This window comes from Podarcis gaigeae, assembly GCF_964106915.1.
Source record: "Podarcis gaigeae genome assembly, chromosome: 5".
Lineage (NCBI taxonomy): Eukaryota > Metazoa > Chordata > Lepidosauria > Squamata > Lacertidae > Podarcis > Podarcis gaigeae.
Window position 1 is genome coordinate 16,716,112 of NC_139681.1, and position 20,687 is coordinate 16,736,798.

Genomic DNA, 20,687 nt, shown 5'->3' on the forward strand with positions numbered 1-20,687 from the left:
CAATGAAAGCTCCTGTGGTCTCCTGGGAGAGGAGTTGCTTGTTTTCCCCCATCTCATCTGCCTCCCAAAGCACATTCGGTGTATTCCTTCAATGACTGTGAGACAGAACTTGTATAGCCTTCTATGACTCTGGTAATTTACACATTAACAAGGTGGTAATTATGTTTTTATCACATCCTTATGACATTACCCCCTGGAAAGCCCTAGCTGATTAATTAGTAGTACGTATTTAATCTGTGACCCCGACACTCCAAAATTATTGTACCCACACATTACAAGTTACATGGAGAACGGTACATTCAAGTACACAATTTTTAAATCACTTGAAACAGTCGGCTAGTAGAACTGTAATACCGGGGGGGGGGGGGGACCAAGACTAGAAAGTGTTTCCATTAAGAGCGTAAAACCAAACCAAACACCTAGGGTCGCTTTTTCTTCAAAACAGATGTTGTTCCAGCGTGTTTCGTCTAGAAAGGCATGAAGGCCATGCTCTTTACTGCTTCTTCGCATGGCCAAGGTTGTTTCAAGGCATCTTTTATTGCACCCATTGGCTTCTAGAAGCTCTGATCTAATCCATGCTCAAACCGAGGTGCTTTGCGAAGCAATGTTATTGGTTATCGGTTGTTATGTAGCGATCATTCCTTCTTTGCAGTGTAGTAATTCTGGATGGTATCAATCAGGCATCTTTTTCTTTCTTTCCCCCCTTCCCTTGTAGAAAATGAAGTGAGAGCCTTCCCGGTCTTAATTAGTGACCAGAGCGAGATCGTGGACACAAACGGAGCTGGCGATGCCTTCGTGGGAGGTACGTGCCATTTGCATTATCCCTTTTATTTGGAAGTGCCCCCCCCCTCCATCCTTTATTCGAGAACATGGGCAGGTGGTGGCAGGGTGTTCCTTTCCTGAAGTACAGAATGTCAGATTGTTCTTTTCAAGCTTCCATTTTCCTCCGAAGATTGTGTTTTAATAGACTGCTAATTCTCCCAGGGAAAAATGTGTTTTGTGGCTTTAAAGATAATGTGCTCCTATGCAACATCCACATTGTTTTCACGAGATTAATTGTATCTGTCAGAATGTTGCATAAACAAGCTGCATCAAATATGTTATGCAGCGTACTCAGAATCCCTCGTGGCTTTAAAATTTTAGCACATTGCTGTTCTTTTAAACAAGTTGTGGTGAATATTAAAGAGTATGTAAATAACCGAGTGTAACGTTTGAACAATTTTTTCTCCCCTCTTCTGTGCGTCTGGTTCCTAGGCAGTTGATGTGTGAATACAAAAAGACTACAAAGAGTTAAAAAACAAAGGCTAAAAGTCAGAAGCAAAGTAACATCTGCTGCTACTTTTATATCCATTTGCAACCATAATATTTTTTGGCATTGGAGTGTTACATCTATATTTTTGTAGCTGTTGTGGTTCAAAATATCTCAACATAAGCCCTAACAAGTTCTCTTGGTTACTGCAATCTCTGTGTCTTGCAATATGTTTTTTGAAGGCTTTCACTATAGTGAGGGATATGGGTGGCGCTGTGGGTTAAACCACAGAGCCTAGGACTTGCCAATCAGAAGGTCGGCTGTTCGAATCCCGCGACGGGGTGAGCTCCCGTTGCTCAGTCCCAGCTCCTGCCAACCTAGCAGTTCGAAAGCACGTCAAAGTGCAAGTAGATAAATAGGTACCGCTCCAGCAGGGAAGGTAAATGGCGTTTCCGTGTGCTGCTCTGGTTCGCCAGAAGCGGCTTAGTTATGCTGGCCACATGACCCGGAAGCTGTACGGTGGCTCCCTCGGCCAATAAAGCGAGATGAGCGCCGCAACCCCAGAGTCGGTCACGACTGGACCTAATGGTCAGGGGTCCCTTTACCTTTACTTACTACAGTGAGCTTCAAGGCATCATATCGGATCTTAGCTTCTCTCCAAATAGACTTGCGGAGTCTCAGGGTTTGACCTGAAGTTTCAGAAATTTAGTACTTGCGGGGGAAGGACTAGCATCTCGGGATAAAGGGACAGAGTATTTTTTGCTCGGACTGAGAACTTTTGCTTATTAACTCTGCCCCATCATCAGTCTCTACCCTAAGCCATTGGGCCCAGCCAGGCTCTATCCTTTGCATGATCTATGGCACACCATTTTAGACTCGGCGAACCTGACAACATTTTATTTCAAAAACACCATCCAAAGAATTGATTTCTAGAGCAAGCCCTATGAGGCCCAATTCCATGTTATGTCGCACCTATCAATCACTTTCATACAAGGCACATTTTAACCTGGGAGGATTATTTGCAATACAGTCATACCTTGGAAGTCGAACAGGATCCGTTCCAGAAGTCCATTCGACTTCCAAAACATTCAAAAGCCAAATCACAGCTTCTGATTTGCTGCAAGAAGCTCCTGCAGCCAAACAGAAGCCGCAGAAGCCCTGTCGGACGTTCGGCTTCCAAAACTAGTTCACAAATCAGAACAGTCACTTCCGGGTTTCCGATGTCCAGGAGCCAAAACCTTTGGGAACTAAGCTGTTCGAAAACCAAGGTACAACTGTACTTGGACTAAAACATTTATAGCCTTTCCTTCAGGGAAGTATTGAAAGCAATGAGTTGTTGCTGTTTAATGGGGGCATGCACTGAATAAGGACTTGTGAGCACTGTCTGTTGGTAAAGTGGGGACAAAGAATGCAAATTCTCATGTACGGAACAGTTGCATATTACTGCATTGCAGGAGACTGGACTAGATGATCGTCAGGGTCCCTTCCAACTCTATGATTCTTTGACAGCCCTAGAGGGGCATCATGAGTAAGGGCGATAGAGAGGGTATAGAGAAAAGGCTGCCTCACCTGGAAATAGGCCCCTTATTTTACAGCCTAGAAATGCTGTTCTTTGTCACTGATAACGTGGTAAAGTGGTACCTCGGGTTAAGTACTTAATTCATTCCAGAGGTCCGTTCTTAACCTGAAACTGTTCTTAACCTGAAGCACCACTTTAGCTAATGGGGCCTACTGCTGCCGTCGCGACGCCGGAGCACGATTTCTGTTCTCATCCTGAAGCAAAGTTCTTAATCCGAGGTAGTATTTCTGGATTAGCAGAGTCGGTAACCTGAAGCGTATGTAACCTGAAGCGTATGTAACCCAAGGTACCACTGAAGTTCAAAAGCACAGAAACATTTAATGGCAAAAATCTTGATTGAGTGCAGAATTAAGACATCTGACTGATCCTCATAAGCACACCAGTATGCAGGAAAAGGCAAAACTCCGAATGCCTTCAGTGACCTCCTTGAGCAGCTTTAACTCAGCTGTATGGCAGATGACATTTCCTTTTTATCAAGACAAACTAAATACGTTGGTATCTGTAAACTTTATGCTTCTGGTGCGTGTACCAACCCCTTAGTTTGCAAGAGCATCCAAATGTCTGCTGAGCACTGGAAGCAACACAAAGCTTCTGTTTGGAAGTCTTTTGGACTAAGGAAGAGGAACAGAAAAAGAGAGGGACAGCAGGAGGAACTGGCTGGATCAAATAAAAAACAATTGGTTGTGAATAATTCAAAACTGGCTATGGTGACATAGGGCAGTATTTTGAGTGAGGTCTTGGAAGTGAAAATAGAGTTGCCTTGATGAGCAGGGACCATTGCTTCCAGGTACAAGAAGTGGCATGGAAGAAGGGGGAAATAACAGGAGTGGCAGCAACTGACTCTGTTTGTGATGGAGGGAACATGGACATTACATAGACCCATGAGAATTGCAAAAATGCATCATCATCATCATCATTAATAACCCCACACACTCTGGGCAGCTCCTGAAAAAATCTTAAAAACACAATAAATCATCAAATATTAAAAACTTCCCTAAACAGGGTTGCCTTCAGATGTTTTTAAAAAGTCAGGTAGTTGTTTATTTCTTTGACATCTGATGGAAGGGTGTTCCACAGGGAGGGCGCCACTACCGAGAAGGCCCTCTACCTGGTTCCCTGTAACTTCTTGCAGTGAGGGAACTGCCAGAAGGCCCTCGGAGCTGGATTTCAGTGTCCGGGCTGAACGATGGGGGTGGAGACGCTCCTTCAGGTATACAGGACCGAGGCCATTTGGGGCATATCACATCCCTGCTACCTGGGGCGGAGCAGGCATGGATTCCCAGTGCCAGGGTTAGGAGCAGCTTTTAGCATCTTCTCTACCATTGCCCTTTAGCATTTGTTTTCCATCGCTGTATGAACTGAGGAAGACTTTAGGTCCTATTTTGCAGGGAAAGGGTGTGTGAGAGAAAGCTGCCATCAGGACCAACTGAAGCTGTCAAACTATGTGGACCATCGGTCATCTGTAGTTGGGATCAGTTTTGTTCTGGTGTCTCATGGCAAACACACTTTAAACTTCTTTGTTTTTGTTTGTTTACAGAACTTTTGTAGCGTAGCTTAATTATAAAATTTCTCTAAAGCTGCTGTTCTCCCAAGTTCACCTCAGCGTGATGGTGCCCTTTTAAGGGCTGAACCCTAGCTTCAGCAAAATCCAGCATTTTGCACAGTTCAGAAGCATGTGCCTTTTGGTCGCCTGTCTTAAAGTGCTCAAACCTTCCCTCTTATTAGTTCCTATATTTCTGCCATAATTTGGTTTCCTGATTCTGGGTATGAGCTCCACATCCTGCCCAGATCAGTGGGATGGCTCTTCTTTCTGTACTGACTGAATAAAAGCTTTTGCTTTCTTGGTCCAGGGAAGCTACACTATCCAGCAGCTATTATTCAGCTGGCACAGTATGTTGAACCCATGTTGGGAGATCTTTTAAGGTGTGCATCGAAGCCTTAAAGTGTGCTTTGAGCTTTTCCAGCAAGATCTTCATTTTCTGCCACGTTCTCTAGGTTGGAGTTTCCACTCTGTAGAAAAACACATTTGGTGTGCCAGAGAGATACATTACTAAAACGCATTGTCACTAATGGGGTTTCAGAAATACATCTTGGTCAAGCTTATAATATCTGCTGCTTCTAGTGGGTCTGTTGTTGTTAACACAACTCTACAGTGTCCTTATGCTTCTCCTGTTTTTCAGCAGCCCTTTCAAATATTATTTATAAAAGGGTTTCCCCCCCCCCCCTTGGATATCATGTCAGAGCCCTGAAATACATCCCTTAAATGTTTGCGTTGCTCTGAGGAACTTCATTATTTATCAGCTGCTAGCTAGCTTTGTGTCATTCATTAAATATATATAGCTTTTTCTGTTCTAAAGATCTTCATGAATGAAGCATGGCAGGGTTGGGGGGAAGCGGAGACCAAAGGATGTTTTAGCTATGGTTTCTTTCCTTCCAAGTGAAGATAAAGTGCGAAAGAGATTAGCTCAACACTGGCGTCTGATTTGACTCTGAGGATCCTCTTATTGCAGCTGTATAAAGCGTTGAAAATAAAATTCAGCCTTTTGACTGACAGCCTGTTTCCCCTGGTATTATAGCTGAACTTTCTGATGAAGCATCTGTCTTGACTTGGAAAGGGCTGGCTGTCATTCCAGCTACCCGCTTATGGCCGTGCTTGGCAATTTGTGTCATTCTTAACCCACCAAGATAAATGCCGTATCTCGAGCCAGGCTTCTCTGAGGCCTCTTGGTCTCTGTAACTGGCCTTCCATAAACTAAATATTGCCAAATTATATGCTTTCGGTGTATTTTTCTCTGTCATATTTGAAAGTTCCTTATTATTTTGATAAATGTTTTGGCTGTACAGCGCTATGGATTTTCTAATCCAGTTATCGCCATTTAGAAACTGCCTCTCCTTTTAAAGATTCCAGCCACATTTAAAGATATTAGCAAGTGGGACCTCACACACAGGAGGAGGAGGAGGAGATCTCTTCCTGCTGTGGGCTCCAGACAGCATTGTAGTTTCGGGAGCTGGGAAAGACATAAATAACACCTTTTTGCTTCCCACCCCACAGCCTTCCTATGCTGTGCTCTGTAAGCACTTTATTGCTCTGTTGGGGGTGGGGGGAGTCTGGGAAGGATGCCCTTGTTCCTTCCTCCTATAACATCTCAGTCTGCTGCGATTTTGATGACAAACTCCTTCGTTCCGGATAGCCGCATTGTAGTCTAGTCCTGGCATCCCCTTTGTTGGCAGCAGAGGCTTCCCAGTCCTAAATCTGGAATCATCAAATACTTCTGCCCACCTGCACAGAAATGAGAATTGCAAAATCCGATTCTGTTTCCAAATGAGTGGGAGAACTGTATGCTGCTATAACAGGGTGCCTGCTCCAGGATAGCAGTTACCGTATTTTTTACTCCTTAAGACTCACTTTTTCCCTTCTAAAAAGTAAGGGGAAATGTGTGTGTGTCTTATGGAGCGAATGCAGGCTGCGCAGCTATCCCAGAAGCCAGAACAGCAAGAGGGATTGCTGCTTTCACTGCACAGCGATCCCTCTTGTTGTTCTGGCTTCTGGGATTCAGAATTTTTTTTTTCTTGTTTTCCTCCTCCAAAAACTAGGTGCGTCTTGTGGTCTGGTGCATCTTATAGAGCGAAAAATACGGTAATAAGAGCCCTGATGGATCAGGCCAAATGCCCAGCATAGCCCAACATCCTGTTTTCACAATAACCGGCATGGGAATCACACAGACAGGATCCATGTGCAACAGCAGTTCCCAGAAACTGATATTTAGAGGCATGCTCCCCCCGACAGTGGGGGCAAAATATAGCTATCACGGCTAGTAGCCACTGGTAGCCTTATCCTTCGTGAATTCATCTAATCCTCTTTTAAAGCCCTCCAAGTTACTGTCCAGCTTAAACCTTCCTCGCCTCCTCCTGCATGCCAGCCACTCCTCTGGGTGTTAAGAGCACTGCATCTTTGGTTTGGAAGCACGCGGCTGCCTTCTCATCCATCCTCCCAACTACTGTCCTCAAGCAGCTGTGCTAGAATTCACCAGCACATTATGAGCCAATGCAGGAGTCCCTGGAAAAGCTTTTGCTCAAGCATTGCCCAAAGAAACTCACAACGGTTGTCCCAAATAGGATTCAAGCAAGGGAGGGGGGTGGGCTGCATGTAATTATTTTAAAAATCACTGTGCTTGCCTCCCCATCATTTCAGCTCTGGCCTTCCCACCCTTCCCATAAAGGGTGGACTTCGGTCTTTCAGATTTCAGCAGAGACCTGTACGAGGACAACATCCCCACACACCTCTTGCTCTCCTCTCCGTTCTGTATGTGCCCTTCCATTGTCACAAGCCCACCTTGTGGTGGGCCAGTGTGGTGTAGTGGTTAAGAGCGATAGACTCGTAATCTGGGGAACCGGGTTCGCGTCCCCGCTCCTCCACATGCAGCTGCTGGGTGACCTTGGGCCAGTCACACTTCTTTGAAGTCTCTCAGCCTCACTCACCTCACAGAGTGTTTATTGTGGGGGAGGAAAGGAAAGGAGAATGTTAGCCGCTTTGAGACTCCTTTGGGTAGTGATAAAGCGGGATATCAAATCCAAACTCCTCTTCTTCTTCTTCTTAGCTCCTTTGCTCCTGATGCCAAACTTATGATGTCCAAAGCCAGTCACCTTTTTCATTTTGTTTGGACAGTGTGACACCCCACTCCTTAAATCTCTACATGGGGTTCCTGTCAGCTTCCTGGTCTGACCCAGACTCCTTGTCCTTACCTGCAAAGCTCTTTATACCCTTTCCCTTCCTTTATTCTGATATAGACTGTTGCCCATCCAGCTCCATCACTGTCATCTGCCCAGAGGTCTCCTGCCCCCTTAATGACTCCACCTTTCCTCCCACGCTGACCTTATGCATAGAACTGCATTCTGCAACACCTGCGTGCAGGCCGCCTCTCTCCTCCTTTAAACTTCTCCCTAACACCCTTTAACCACCATCCCCATCCCAAACTAAGACTAAGTAGATGCAATAGAGCAGGCTTCCTCAAACTCAGCCCTCCAGATGTTTTGAGACTACAATTCCCATCAACCCTGACCACTGGTTCTGCTAGTTAGGGATCATGGGAGTTGTAGGCCAAAAACATCTGGAGGGCCGAGGTTGAGGAAGCCAGCAATAGAGCCATGTGTGCATTCCTTTCCTATTTGACTTCATTCTGTTGCCACAGCTACGTCAAATTTTATATTTTCTGCTCTCCTTGTGTAACTAACGGATAGCAAAATGTGGGGGAAATCATTTAAAACGTTGTGTTTGGGTCAAACTTGGCTAGGAAAGAAGCATTTACTATTTAGCATGTGGTCCATTTGATAAGCAATGATCTCATTGTGCTTTTTTTTTTTTTCATTCTTGGAGATGAAAAATATTGATATTGAGTAAAAATATTGACACGTCGCAGGCTGTTTGTTCCAGCTTTCTGGACTCCTGCGGAGTATTTTATAACAACCTTATTGATGGGCCTCTTTACCCAGCTCTCTAGGTTTAACTGAGCTGAGTCGATTTGCCACCACAGCTTCAAGTAGCTGTTACAGAACAAGCAAGACATCCTAATAAAGCTGTAAGTGTGTTTGCTCAAACATGGTATTGATTTTACTTGGTGAGAGGGAAGCAAGTCCTTAGCATGGTGTCAGGGCGGATGAGCCGAACTGCAGTTTTTCATTGTTGTCTGTCGTGGATGTGGAAAGCTAAGTGAAGCTGCAAGGGGATAAGTTAGAATTGCCAGAAATTTAAGGTCAAATCCAACACTGCATGCATGGACTTCTGCTTGTGCAACCAGACTTCCCCTTCCTCTCACCTCCCCACGTGCCCTCAAGATCTGCTCCAGTTGGTCCTGCAACTATGCGGAGCAGATTTTAAGGTTGTGGAAGGCAGGGGGAGAAGATGAGAGGAAGGGAAAGTTCTGTTGAGCTAGTGGAACAGCTTTTTCTTGCTTCTTGCTTCTTTCTTCTTTGGCGATCCCTCGTAGCCAAGTAAGATGGTCTTCCAAAACAGGGTTTTAGCAGTGAGTCCGTAAGTGACTGTGGAGGCCAATTCAGGATCCACACGTCCTTCCACAGTGGGGACATAGGTTTCTGGGCGGGAGTTGATCATGATGAGGGCTTGCCAAGCATGCCTTCCTCTTGGCATGTTTCTCCCTTTCATCCTGAGTTTGAGTGTCTTCAAAGCCCATGACACCTTTGGTAAAGGCTGTTCTCCAATTGGAGCGCTCGCAGGCCAGCGTTTCCCAGTTGTCGGTGTTTATACTGCATTCTTTTAGATTTGAGAGAGTCTTTAAACCTCTTTTGTTGACCGCCAGCATTGATAGAATCCTTAAGCTGTAAAATCTGCTAACTACATGGCTCTGAGTTGGGGCTGGTGAGGGAAGGGATAGTTTGCAGTGGTTTCCACTTATGTCTTGGATTCAGTCAGTCAACCAGCTACAAATCCACCTGACAGTTACCTTGTCCAGACCACATTTTACCAAATTCTCAGCAAGAATATCATGGGGGACTTCTCCCCAGTCTTTATTTTGTCCAACAACAAAATGTTCTTTGGGATTAAGTTATTTGCAAAGAGGGATGTGGGTTTGGGATCTTTCATGTCACACAAAGTACATCAGAATAGAGATCAATGGCAGCTGAAAATATTTGCTGGGTACCATGCCAAGTTAACATTTGGAGATACTTGTCAAATCAGCAGGAGGCAACCTTGGGCTTTACGACAAATCACGGACAGAGGATGAGTGAATGACAGCAAAATGAAATGAGCTCCATATGTATTTTTCAGGTGCACATTTTGCCCAAGGGTCCATTGGAGTTTCCCCTTTTTAATAACCATGAGCAGAGAATTCAGACGTCACTCATACAAACATGCAAACTCTGGGGGCGCCTTTAGTCCAAAGTCACTCACAGCCATTCTTATTAAAGTAATTGGAGGGAAGCACAGGTTTGTATTCCACCTTTTGGAGAAGAGAGACGACCCTTTAAGAAATAGTTACAGATAGGTAGCCATGTTGGTCTGCCATAGTCAAAACAAAAAAAATTCCTTCCAGTAGCACCTTAAAGACCAACTAAGTCAGTTCTTGGTATGAGCTTTCGTGTGCATGCACACTTCTTCAGATACACTGAAACAGAAGTTTCCAGACCCTTCTATATAGTGAGAAGGTGGGGAGGGGTATTACTCAGAAGGCTGGTGGGAATGGGTGTTTGGCAGATAGCTGTGATGAGCCTGTTGACGACTCTTAACGACTGCAATAGGTCTTACAGGAAGAAGCAAGGGGTGAAAAGGTGAAAAATGGCATGGTCATGTATAATGAGATAAGAATCCAAGGTCTTTGTTCAGGCCAGGTTTCTCCATGGTTTTAAGTTTGGTGATAAGTTGTAATTCAGCAGCTTCTCTTTCCAGTCTATTTCTGAAATTCCTTTGTAGTAAAACAGCTACTTTGAGATCTTGTATAGAATGTCCTGGGAGATTGAAGTGTTCTCCTACTGGTTTCTCTGTCTTGTGATTCCTGATGTCCGATTTATGTCCGTTTATTCTTTGGCGTAAGGTCTGGCCTGTTTGTCCAATATAGAGAGCTGAAGGACACACCAAACACCCATTCCCACCACCCTTCTGAGTAATACCCCTCCCCACCTTCTCACTATATAGAAGGGTCTGGAAACTTCTGTTTCAGTGTATCTGAAGAAGTGTGCATGCACACGAAAGCTCATACCAAGAACTGACTTAGTTGGTCTTTAAGGTGCTACTGGAAGGATTTTTTTTTGTTTTGACTTTAAGAAATAGTTGTCCTTGCATAAGATCCATTCCAACTCTTTGAAAATCCATGGGCCAAATTTCCAAATATGTGGCAAACCGCAAGTCCTACCCAAAACATGCTCCAATTTACTTCAGCAGGGCTAATCCGGAATGTTTAATGTTTAAAGTTGTTTGCCATTCCTAGTGGCATGAAATTAGATGCCAAATTGCATCTTTTAGAACACTAAAAAGAAAACAAGTTTTCATTCAGAGTAGCCGGGCCTGGGTCTGATAAAGGCAAATCGACCATACTTTTTGGCTGCCACGGCCGCCATCTGCCACACAATTAAATCGTCGACATCGCATCGTGTTGGTGTTAGTTGGTTTGTTCGCTGATTAAGATGGCAAATCGTCTGCATGAAGCTCTGAGTGCCTGACCACCTAACTGCAATTGACCTGCCTCGTGGGCAGCCCATCATCCATGCCAGCGACTCTGAAAGTCTTCCAGAAATCAGAGCGCTATTAGCAAAGAGCTGGGGGATGATTGAATATCACAGCAGCACCTTCGTAAATAACACATGGCTGGCTGGGGTGAGCAGCTGTTTCCACCAAATGTGATGCAAAATGCCAGGGAGAGCATTCAAACATGGTGGCAATGGTTTCATATTTAGTGCATTGTCTTTTTAACAACAAAAAGAAAATGTTTGAGTCTTTTGCAGCTTGAACTTTTCAAAGATCTGTCATGTAAACAAAGCTAAAGCCCCATTTCATGGGCTGGCATGAATGTTTCTTTACTTCTTCTTCTTCTTAAAGTATTTAAGGAAGCAGAAACAGGGGTGCAGAAACACATTAAACTGTACGCAATTGCTGGAAAAGATTTATTACAAATTGACAAAAACCAGCAGCTTTCTTTATCGAAGCTGGGTTCATTTGGCTTAGGGTCTTCCTTTATAAAAATATTTTTTCTATTCCTCTTTTGGCCTAAAAGTAAACATCTTTTGACAGCAACGGCAAAACATTTTTCAGCCAAACAGTCTTGCCAGAACTCCAGGCTTTTTATTTGATTTTTAACTGTTGGGTCTCATAATTTGAACCATCTGAGCTTTCGCATTTAATGTAAAAAACAAACAAAAAACCCACCGTAAAAATTCTTGTTTATAATTTGCTTTTTTATTTAAAAACATGTACTGGGGGCTGAACTTCCTCAACAGGGAGGCTCCCTGTGTGATTGAGAACCTTGGAAATGATAGCCTAGCTGCAAAAGTTCAGGCCCCTTATGTGTAACACCCTACAGAGCCAGCAGCAGCTAAACACCAGAGCCCAGGCTCTTGCCCAGGATCTTCACCCACACAGATATGAATAGAATTATAACACCTCTTCCATATGCAACACCTGGGAGGGGTGGCCATCTTTGTCTTCCCATTGTTCCTAGCAAGCTTGGAAACCTATTGGGACAGGCAAAAGGAGCTGAAGTTGAAATCAGAATCTTGGGAGTGGCCGCCGATACCATATAACACCGGTCTTGATAGACCTACATTGGCTCCCAGTACGTTTCCAAGCACAATTCAAAGTGTTGGTGCTGACCTTTAAAGCCCTAAACGGCCTCGGTCCAGTATATCTGAAGGAGCGTCTCCTCCCCCATCGTTCTGCCCGGACACTGAGGTCCAGTGCCGAGGGCCTTCTGGCGGTTCCCTCGCTGCGAGAAGCCAAGTTACAGGGAACCAGGCAGAGGGCCTTCTCGGTAGTGGCACCTGCCCTGTGGAACGCCCTCCCATCAGATGTCAAAGAGAAAAACAACTACCAGACTTTTAGAAGACATCTGAAGGCAGCCCTGTTTAGGGAAGCTTTTAATGCTTGATGTATTACAGTATTTTAATATTTTTTTGGAAGCCGCCCAGAGTGGCTGGGGGGCCCAGCCAGATGGGCGGGGTATAAATATATTATTATTATTATTATTATTATTATTATTATTATTATTATTATTATTGGAAATGGGTTGAAATATGGAGAATTATTCGTTAAAGATCCCTAACACACACACACACACACACACACACACTGCACCACTCACAGCATTACAGTTTGAAGGGATTCCCGGAAAAGGTGAGCACCTATGCAAGCAGACCTCAGATTGCTGGGGCGGGCTATTCATTAAAGAGTTGTGGACTGGAAGAGTCTTACTTCTAGATGTCGTGAGGAATGGCTGTTGTGTTTTCAGTCTGTAAGATCCTTCCCACCCTTTGCTATTTTTGTATGTGTTCTTGAGCACTGGCCAAAATGGGACACACAAACACACACTTACTTTTCATCTTTGAGGGAGAGGGGAGAGCAGAACTCCTCCTGCTCTTTGCCAAACCCTGTTTTCTGTGTCTGTGTGCGTTTGGCAACCTGCCTAATGCATTCTAGACACACTGACTCAGAAATTGCTGTTTTTATCTGCCTAATTTTTATATACATGCAAGGCACCACTAGCTCTTGAGCTTTAACCACCTAGAAACTTGCTGGCAAGCTTCAGGCCTTCCAGATAGTTGGGTTTCCGTGCCTGACGCTGTCTCTCTCTCTTTTGCATCCAGTGATTTGTCCTGTAAGAATGCATGTTAAGTTAACGGACAGCAGATTGTTTTCATTGTGCTACTCGGAAACCATCTGATTTTGTCCAGACACGCTGCTCCGACGTTGTCCGTGTAGCCACACTTGGTAGGGAGAATGGCTTGCCACCACTAGGAGGTGTCTGGCAACCTTAGGTGGGAGATGGTCATCATTGAGATTCCTGTGGTCTTTACACTCGACCCAAAGTATTCTCCTCCTGTCCTGGGAATACTTCATTCTCTTCCCAGTGATGGCAGCAGCCTTTACTAGGCCCTCTGATCTGCATTCATCGCAATCTCCGTTGTTGTCTAGAAGAACGTTGTCAAAACAAACCTGTTTTCAGTCTGCCCTATGACTGGCTCAAATTGGGGAGGGGACAGACGTTTCCTATGTTCTTACCATTGTGCTTCTCATGACTGCGTAATACTCAATAATTAATAGAAACCAGAAGCTTCTCTTAACAACAGGTTTCCTAATATTTCTGCAGCGCTTAATTCCTACTTTGGCTGCAACATCTACATTCAATGCCAGGTTTCAACCCTGGACTATATGAAGCAAGAATAGGCAAAAATACACTGAGCAGAGGTTTTTTCCTGACACTATTAACTACTTAGGGATGCGGGTGGCGCTGTGGGTTAAACCACAGAGCCTAGGACTTGCCGATCAGAAGGTCAGCAGTTCGAATCCTGTGACGGGGTGAGCTCCCATTGCTCGGTCCCTGCTCCTGCCAACCTAGCAGTTCAAAAGCACGACAAAGTGCAAGTAGATAAATAGGTACCGCTCTGGCGGGAAGGTAAACGGTGTTTCCGTGCACTGCTCTGGTTCACCAGAAGCGGCTCAGTCATGCTGACCACATGACCTGGAAGCTGTATGCCAGCTCCCTCGGCCAATAAAGTGAGATGAGCGCCACAACCCCAGAGTCGGTCACGACTGGACCTAATGGTCAGAGGTCCCTTTACCTTTACCTTTACCTATTAACTACAGAGTATCTATCTATCTATGAATGATCAGAGGAAGGGGTTGTAATGGAGAGTGGTGGTATTACTGAACAGACTTGAGTCCTGACATACCTCCCAATCACCCCACCCCCCAAAATTAAGCACTACAATTTCTAGGCGTCCTTAGGGTGCATACCCAAGATTGAACCCCTTTGTCTGCATTAAGCGAACATTCCCGTCTTCTGGTTGTCCGAATGGTAACATCCAACATCCGCCACACAGTTGCGTAAGACCCAGAATGCAAGTCTTTCAAGGCTAACGCCAACCAGCCGATCCATGGTAGTTCTCAGAATTCCAAGTTCATAAACACAAACACTTAAGAGGAAATCTCTGGGAGGAATTCAGCATTGTGCTCCCTTGTTCTGTTAGTGCAAGCATTTCCGCCGGCATAACAAAATGCTCTGTCTGGGGGGCTCTCCAGACCCCACCCACCCTGAACCAATTTGGGAGGAGAGTGGGGAAGCCCCATTGCGCTAGAGCCGTGTTTCTCATAATAATAATAATAATAATAATAATAATAATAATAATAATAATTTATTTATTTATTTATTTATACCCCGCCCATCTGGCTGGGCCTCCCCAGCCACTCTGGGCGGCTTCCAAAAGAATATTAAAATACTATGATACATCAAACATTAAAAGAAGCATCCCTAAACTTGGGTACTTGGGTATCCAATTGTTGGACTACAACTCCAATCATCCCTGACCACTGGTCCTGCTCACTAGGGACGATGGGAGTTGTAGTCCAACAACAGCTGGGGATCCAAGTTTGAGAAACACTGCGTTGGTGGGATTCACTGTGCTGACTGCCACTAGAGCACCTACTTAGTTGACCCTTTGCCTTCCTCTCGTATACTAAATGTGTGAACGAGGATAGATTTAAAATGTGTGAATGGATGATCAAGTGTCCGTGAGAGCCGTCCATCTGTGTGTAGTTACAGGGTTTTTCCACATTAGTTGTGGCTGGGGCAAGCCTATTTTGTAAAGCACTACCACATTTCATGGTGTATTGGCGGTCTATCCTCGTCTTTGCTGCACTTTGGTTTATGTTTACATTTTTATAATATCACATGGTGATATTTTGCTCAAAGGGCAGCATCTGGGTTAAATGGCTTTTGCCATGTTGTAAATCTCAACCTCACATAAGCATGTAATGAAAGGGAGAAACCGAATGAGAAAGGCATCCATATGACATGGGTTAAGGTGACACACACAGTGTGCCCAGACACTTGGAAACTCATGGGGGAGGTCTGGGCTGAGAACTCCCCACTTAGTGGTGTCATAATAGGAAACAGATGTCACGAGTGTCACTATGACTAGCATTTTTTAGGAGATGCTGTAGGGGGAATGAGCAATGGAAAAGCCTGGTTCCTGGGCCATTTGGGAACATTAGAAAAAAGGTACCAATTAGTAGGCCAGAATCTATAGACTCTTAATTTTAGAGAGTATCACCAAAAGTAGGATGAGCCCTGGCTTAGTGAAAGCATTTCCTGAGCACAAGTTTTATGGGAATATGAAGGATTCCTGGAAACGCTGAGGGGATGTCATCCAACTTAGGCTGGGTCTTCCCTTCTTAGGGTCTTGCCTCTCTTTGACCAAACTATGCCGCTGATGGAGGTTGAGGGGAGAGTATATATGAAAAGAGACCGTGCCATCGTTGGGATGTACATTGGTGGTCAGCCACCGTGTTGCATCCTATAGTCTTCATAAAATCAGGTTTTTTCATAAGTCTAAGTGGTCATTAAAGAGTTCTGGCCTCCCCACAGCCCATCACATTCTACAGCACCTTTTCTGTCAGCCGTGAACTGTTGGAGGTGGAGAGGAGGTCTATTCTGGGACCTGGGAGTGAAATCTTATTAAATATTCTGTAGTGTCGCAGAGACCATGGGTTTATCCGCACATGGTCTGAGATTGCATGAGTGAGCCCAAGGCTCACCTGCTCCCTCACTTCCACTTCCTCTATAATTCCATTCTTCAGTCACTCCAACTTCTGTACTTCCTATATAGAACAAACCATCGTTTGCTGTTAGAACCAAACCTGCAAGCTACGGTTTCTGGTTGCTTTCCAAAGCAGATTTGGAAACTATGATTTAGAAATAGCTTCCAGTTCCGATTAGGAGGACAAGTGAAAACTGTTTGGATGTAATAGCAAACAATATTTTCTTCCTATTCAGTGCAAACGATGTGAATTGGAGCATGTGAAGGAAGGAATGCATGAGTCCATGACTTGCTCATATGACAGCTCTCTATCACCCACATACTTGAGACTCTTTTCTCCCCTTTCTTTAAATAGTTCGTATGTGGTTTTTATTTTGTGTAGCTGTCTCTAGCTAGCGATGGATGAATGGATCAGCAAGGCATTCTTCTGTGTCAGTTTCCCATGCATTGATGCATATGTCCTTTTTTACCTTTTTTCCTTTCCCATACAATAAGCCCACAACTTTTGTGGGGGTTATAGTCCAGGAATTGTACCTAAAGCCATAATGGTGTATAGTAAAAAACCCAATAGGTTCAATGGTGGGTGGGATTACCAAAGTCATTTTTCCTGGAACCCACCCCCTTTCCTCCCTATTTTATTTTATTTTACTTATTGCCACATGTGTAAATGCACACAAGTTAAATGTCCATAAGTTGCAGACTTACTGTACTGTGTTTTAAAAGATGCACAAAAATTCATTATTATTTTTTTAAATAGCTTTTCAATGCATTTTCCTCTAAAATACATCTTGTGGGGTGGGTTTTTTTCTTTTGTTGCAAAACAGGTATTTTTGTGTGCGTCTTTTTTTTAATCAAAATGGCACAGCAAAATTCAAAACGGTACCCACTCCAATTCCTAGCTGCATATTCCAGTCTGCGTAAAAGGCTGGGACTGTTGAAGTAGGCTGGTTCAAGTTTAAAATGTGGACTGAGCGCATTCCTCTTCTATCCCTTATTTCATTTACTTGTTGTGGAGAAGTCTAAACCCACACAGGATAGAATAGGCTATAAATGTTAAGGTGCAAACAACGAGACTGAGGAACCAGTTTCACCCATGCCTTAAGGTCCCAAAGCAGGAAGTCAGATGTTTCAGCTGACCCCACTGGTCTTCCCTCTTCCTGGGTCTTTGGAAGAGTGTCTGCTGAAGAGCCCCAAACCGCGTGGCCTGACATTCAGAGGACGGACGAAGCGCTAGTCAAGCTGTAGTTAGCTACCAAAGCATGTAGATGCCTCCGACTCCAAAACACAAGTTGATGTGAGTGTCAGGCTTAAGAACGGTCGCCTTGCAACCACCGCCTCCCAGCACGTTCCCAGGTGGTTCCCAACACTTTCTCCATAACACCTCCTTTCCCTCTCCTCCTGCAGGCTTCCTCTCGCAGCTTGTCTATGACCGGCCGCTGACTGAGTGCATCCGCGCAGGACACTACGCCGCCAGCGTGATCATAAAGCGTTCTGGCTGCACCTTCCCAGAGAAGCCCGACTTCCACTGATACTTGGGCAACCTCCGAGGATCAAGAGGAGACGCTGCCTACCTTCCCTCCATTGACCCCTTTCCCCAGCTGCCCTGCACTGAGTCTTCTGTACTTTGGATTCACTTTGACCTTTCGCACACCTCTGTCTGAGTGCCCTTTCCCTGTCTCCAGCACAACAGTGTCTTGCACGTTTTACATTGAGGGGCCAGGCCTCTCTTCAGCTTGACACTTGTGTACTCCCTTCGTACAGTTCCTAGGAGCAACTCTGTACGAAAGCACCCGCCACTGTTTAGCTGTGATGTAAGCTCTTCTAATATAGTCGTCTGATATATTCTACCCTGACCGATCCTGCTCAGCTTGAGCAGGTGAGAAACCCTCAAACACTTTAATTGGCCGAAGACTGAATTAACAGCAGTGTACTCGTGCGAGGAATTGCACTGTTTGCTCCTATGTGTGCTATATTCACACACACAGGGCTCCTTCCTGCTTCCACTGCATTACATAGGAATTTGCCCATGTTTCAGGGAGCTTACCCAAGGCTGTGTGGTCCAGAGCAATCTTGCTGACTTTAAGAGGTTTAGGAGTAGGCTCCTAATTAAGTGCAGGATCTTGTAGATTTGGGGGCAGGGGGCTCATTTCTTCCAGGGCAAGATCAGGGTGTTCTTATGATATAAATAAAAGCCCATAACAGGATATTCTCCTGTTGCGAGCTGAAGGATGCATCTCAAAGCAGATATATTATACATTGGTGAAAGTGAAGTACAGAAATATTCATGCAGGTTTTCTCATCAGGATATGCCAAAACGGAATCTTTTTATTTCAACGCACAGTTTTAAGACAAATAATGTACTTCAAATAACTGAGAGATCTTTATTTGTATGTATGACAGTATTCAAGAGAGATGTTCTAAAAATGTCATTCATTACTATGTAATTTGATACTGATAAATAAAACAATTGTGATACAGTTGTTCTCTGGCTTTTCATTTGTGTGACCTTATGACAGAAAGTAGAGTGAGTCAGCATATCAAATGTTTTTTAATTTTGTTTTAATTTTTCTGTGTGTCCCTTTGATGCTGAGAACAGCCTCATCATTTAGAAAGGAGGGGGGAAGAGGTTGGGCATTATTTATCAAGAACTACAAACTTTCCAAATGGAAAACACCCCCAGCAAATACAGGGACAGTTTGACTATATCAGTAAAATAATTCATATCTCAGGGTTGTCCCTGGAGTACAAAACTAAAGGTCTTAGTGGCTTTATAATGGATTATATTTTTAAGCCAGGACCATATGGTGAGGTCTGTCTCTTTCAATTCCCTCGCCAAAGGCACACAGAGTCCTGCTAGAGGATGTAGAATATTATTCAGTGGCAAAAACTCTTAGTGGCAGAGTCAAAAGGGTACATTTAAGAAACAGCTCTTGAAAAGTGCAAATCTGAGGTATATTTACAGTTACCCAAACAGCTTCATTCACACACTGCAAAGATATCTAGCTTTCCCCCTTGTCTCTACCTCCATTTATACCAAAATTCTATGTTAAAAATGTGAGCACAGAGAGAAAAATAACTTCAAAATTGGATATATAAATAAGGGGGGCCTGCACCATCTATTCAGTGCTCCCACCAAATTTTCTGTTTCCAACTCTACCTGCATCAGTTAGCCATCTGTGGCCACTGAGCATCCACCGACCACATTCAGTCCTCATGAGGTTGGTGTGCCCCCCCACTCAAAAGATTTTCCCCCTCCCTAATGTTCTTTTGTATTTCTGCAAACTTCAGGGCTTTCCAACCGTGCTAATACCTCCCCCTTGAGTGTGGGTGGTTCTGTTTTGGCTACGAAAGCAACAGCCAGGACAGTCAACATTGAGCTTGGTTCTTTAAATTCCTGGCTGCCACAAAAAAGTGGTATCATTCATTCAGTGCCTTATTCTGATGTCTTTCCCTTTTGAGCAACTGTCACAAATTTGATCCGGCAATGTGCAAGCTCTTCATCCTTTTACACAGGATGTGATTTATATCTGGGGCTAATGCGCTAAAACAAAGCAAAAACCAAATTCTGCGCCAAGCATAGCTGAATTCTGCAACCTGCATAAATTTGCGTCGTTTAAATAAATTGCATGCTTTCCCCTTCTCTCTCTCGTTTGCTTGATTCATTCCTCAATTTTTGCCTAACTCTGCTTCTGCTGATTATATCGCCGTGGGGGGTCCCAGAGCGCTCCCCCACACTGAACAATAAAAATTCTTAACTTCAGGTGGGGGAAGGCCAAAATGGAAATAAATAAAACTGTCAGGACAAAATCGGCAATAGGTGGGAGTAAGCGCTCGAAAAATGGCAGCCGGATGGTGAGAGAAAAGGATTGCACCTTTTGCATGAGGAAATCTTCGACTAAGCCGTGGTACTATGTTGGGGTTTGGAAATAAATCACCTTGCAAAGAACTGATGGCAGGCAAAGCTCAGGAGCATTAAGCCGACGTGTGTCCGTGCTGTTCCTGTTCGGCGATCATGTGATTGGCTTGTAGTTAAATATAGCTCCTGTTTAGGAAACACAGGACAGGTACTCGAAAGGTAAGAGTGTTCCTCCTGAGCTTGCAGGGTTTGTGAGGTTTTGGAGATTATACAAATCATTAGCCTGACAAAAAGATCAAAGAGGGAGCGAGGAGTCTTAATTTCAGGCACTGACTGCTACTATATGAGCATCTCAGTGGATTAAACAAATAATGAGCGCCTGCTGGGTAGAGGGCATGCATTAGGGTGATTCCCATTTCTAAGAAGTCTGCTTACAGCCTGGAGAAAATAGGCATGCCCTTAAGGTCTTTTTATTTTATTTATTAAAAAAAAATACGTTTCAACCCTGCTGTATCATAAAGATATACAGCACAGCAGTTTACAACAATATAAAAACATAAAACCAAACAATAAAATCATAGAAAGTTAAAAGCAAAAAGACATGGGAAGCAAACACCCACAGACCATTGTGAGGGAAGGTGTACTCTTAATTGCCCTCATAGGCCTGGCAGAATAGGAAAGATTTCAGCAGGTATTTAAAAATTGGCACCAAATCTCTATTGGCAGGGTGTTCCACAGGACTG

General features: G+C 44.2%; 1 protein-coding gene across 3 annotated transcripts in view; it reads left to right on the top strand.

The window, feature by feature from the left end:
* Window positions 1-18,568, top strand: part of ADK (adenosine kinase) — a 196,500-nt gene extending 177,932 nt beyond the window's left edge. For all 3 annotated transcript variants that reach the window (XM_083738500.1, XM_083738502.1, XM_083738501.1), the window contains exons 10-11: window positions 716-802; window positions 17,493-18,568. In XM_083738500.1, the coding sequence (XP_083594626.1) occupies window positions 716-802; window positions 17,493-17,617 (212 nt within the window). In that variant the 3' untranslated portion in view covers window positions 17,618-18,568. The remainder of the gene's footprint in view (window positions 1-715; window positions 803-17,492) is intronic.
* Window positions 18,569-20,687: the final 2,119 nt, after the last annotated feature.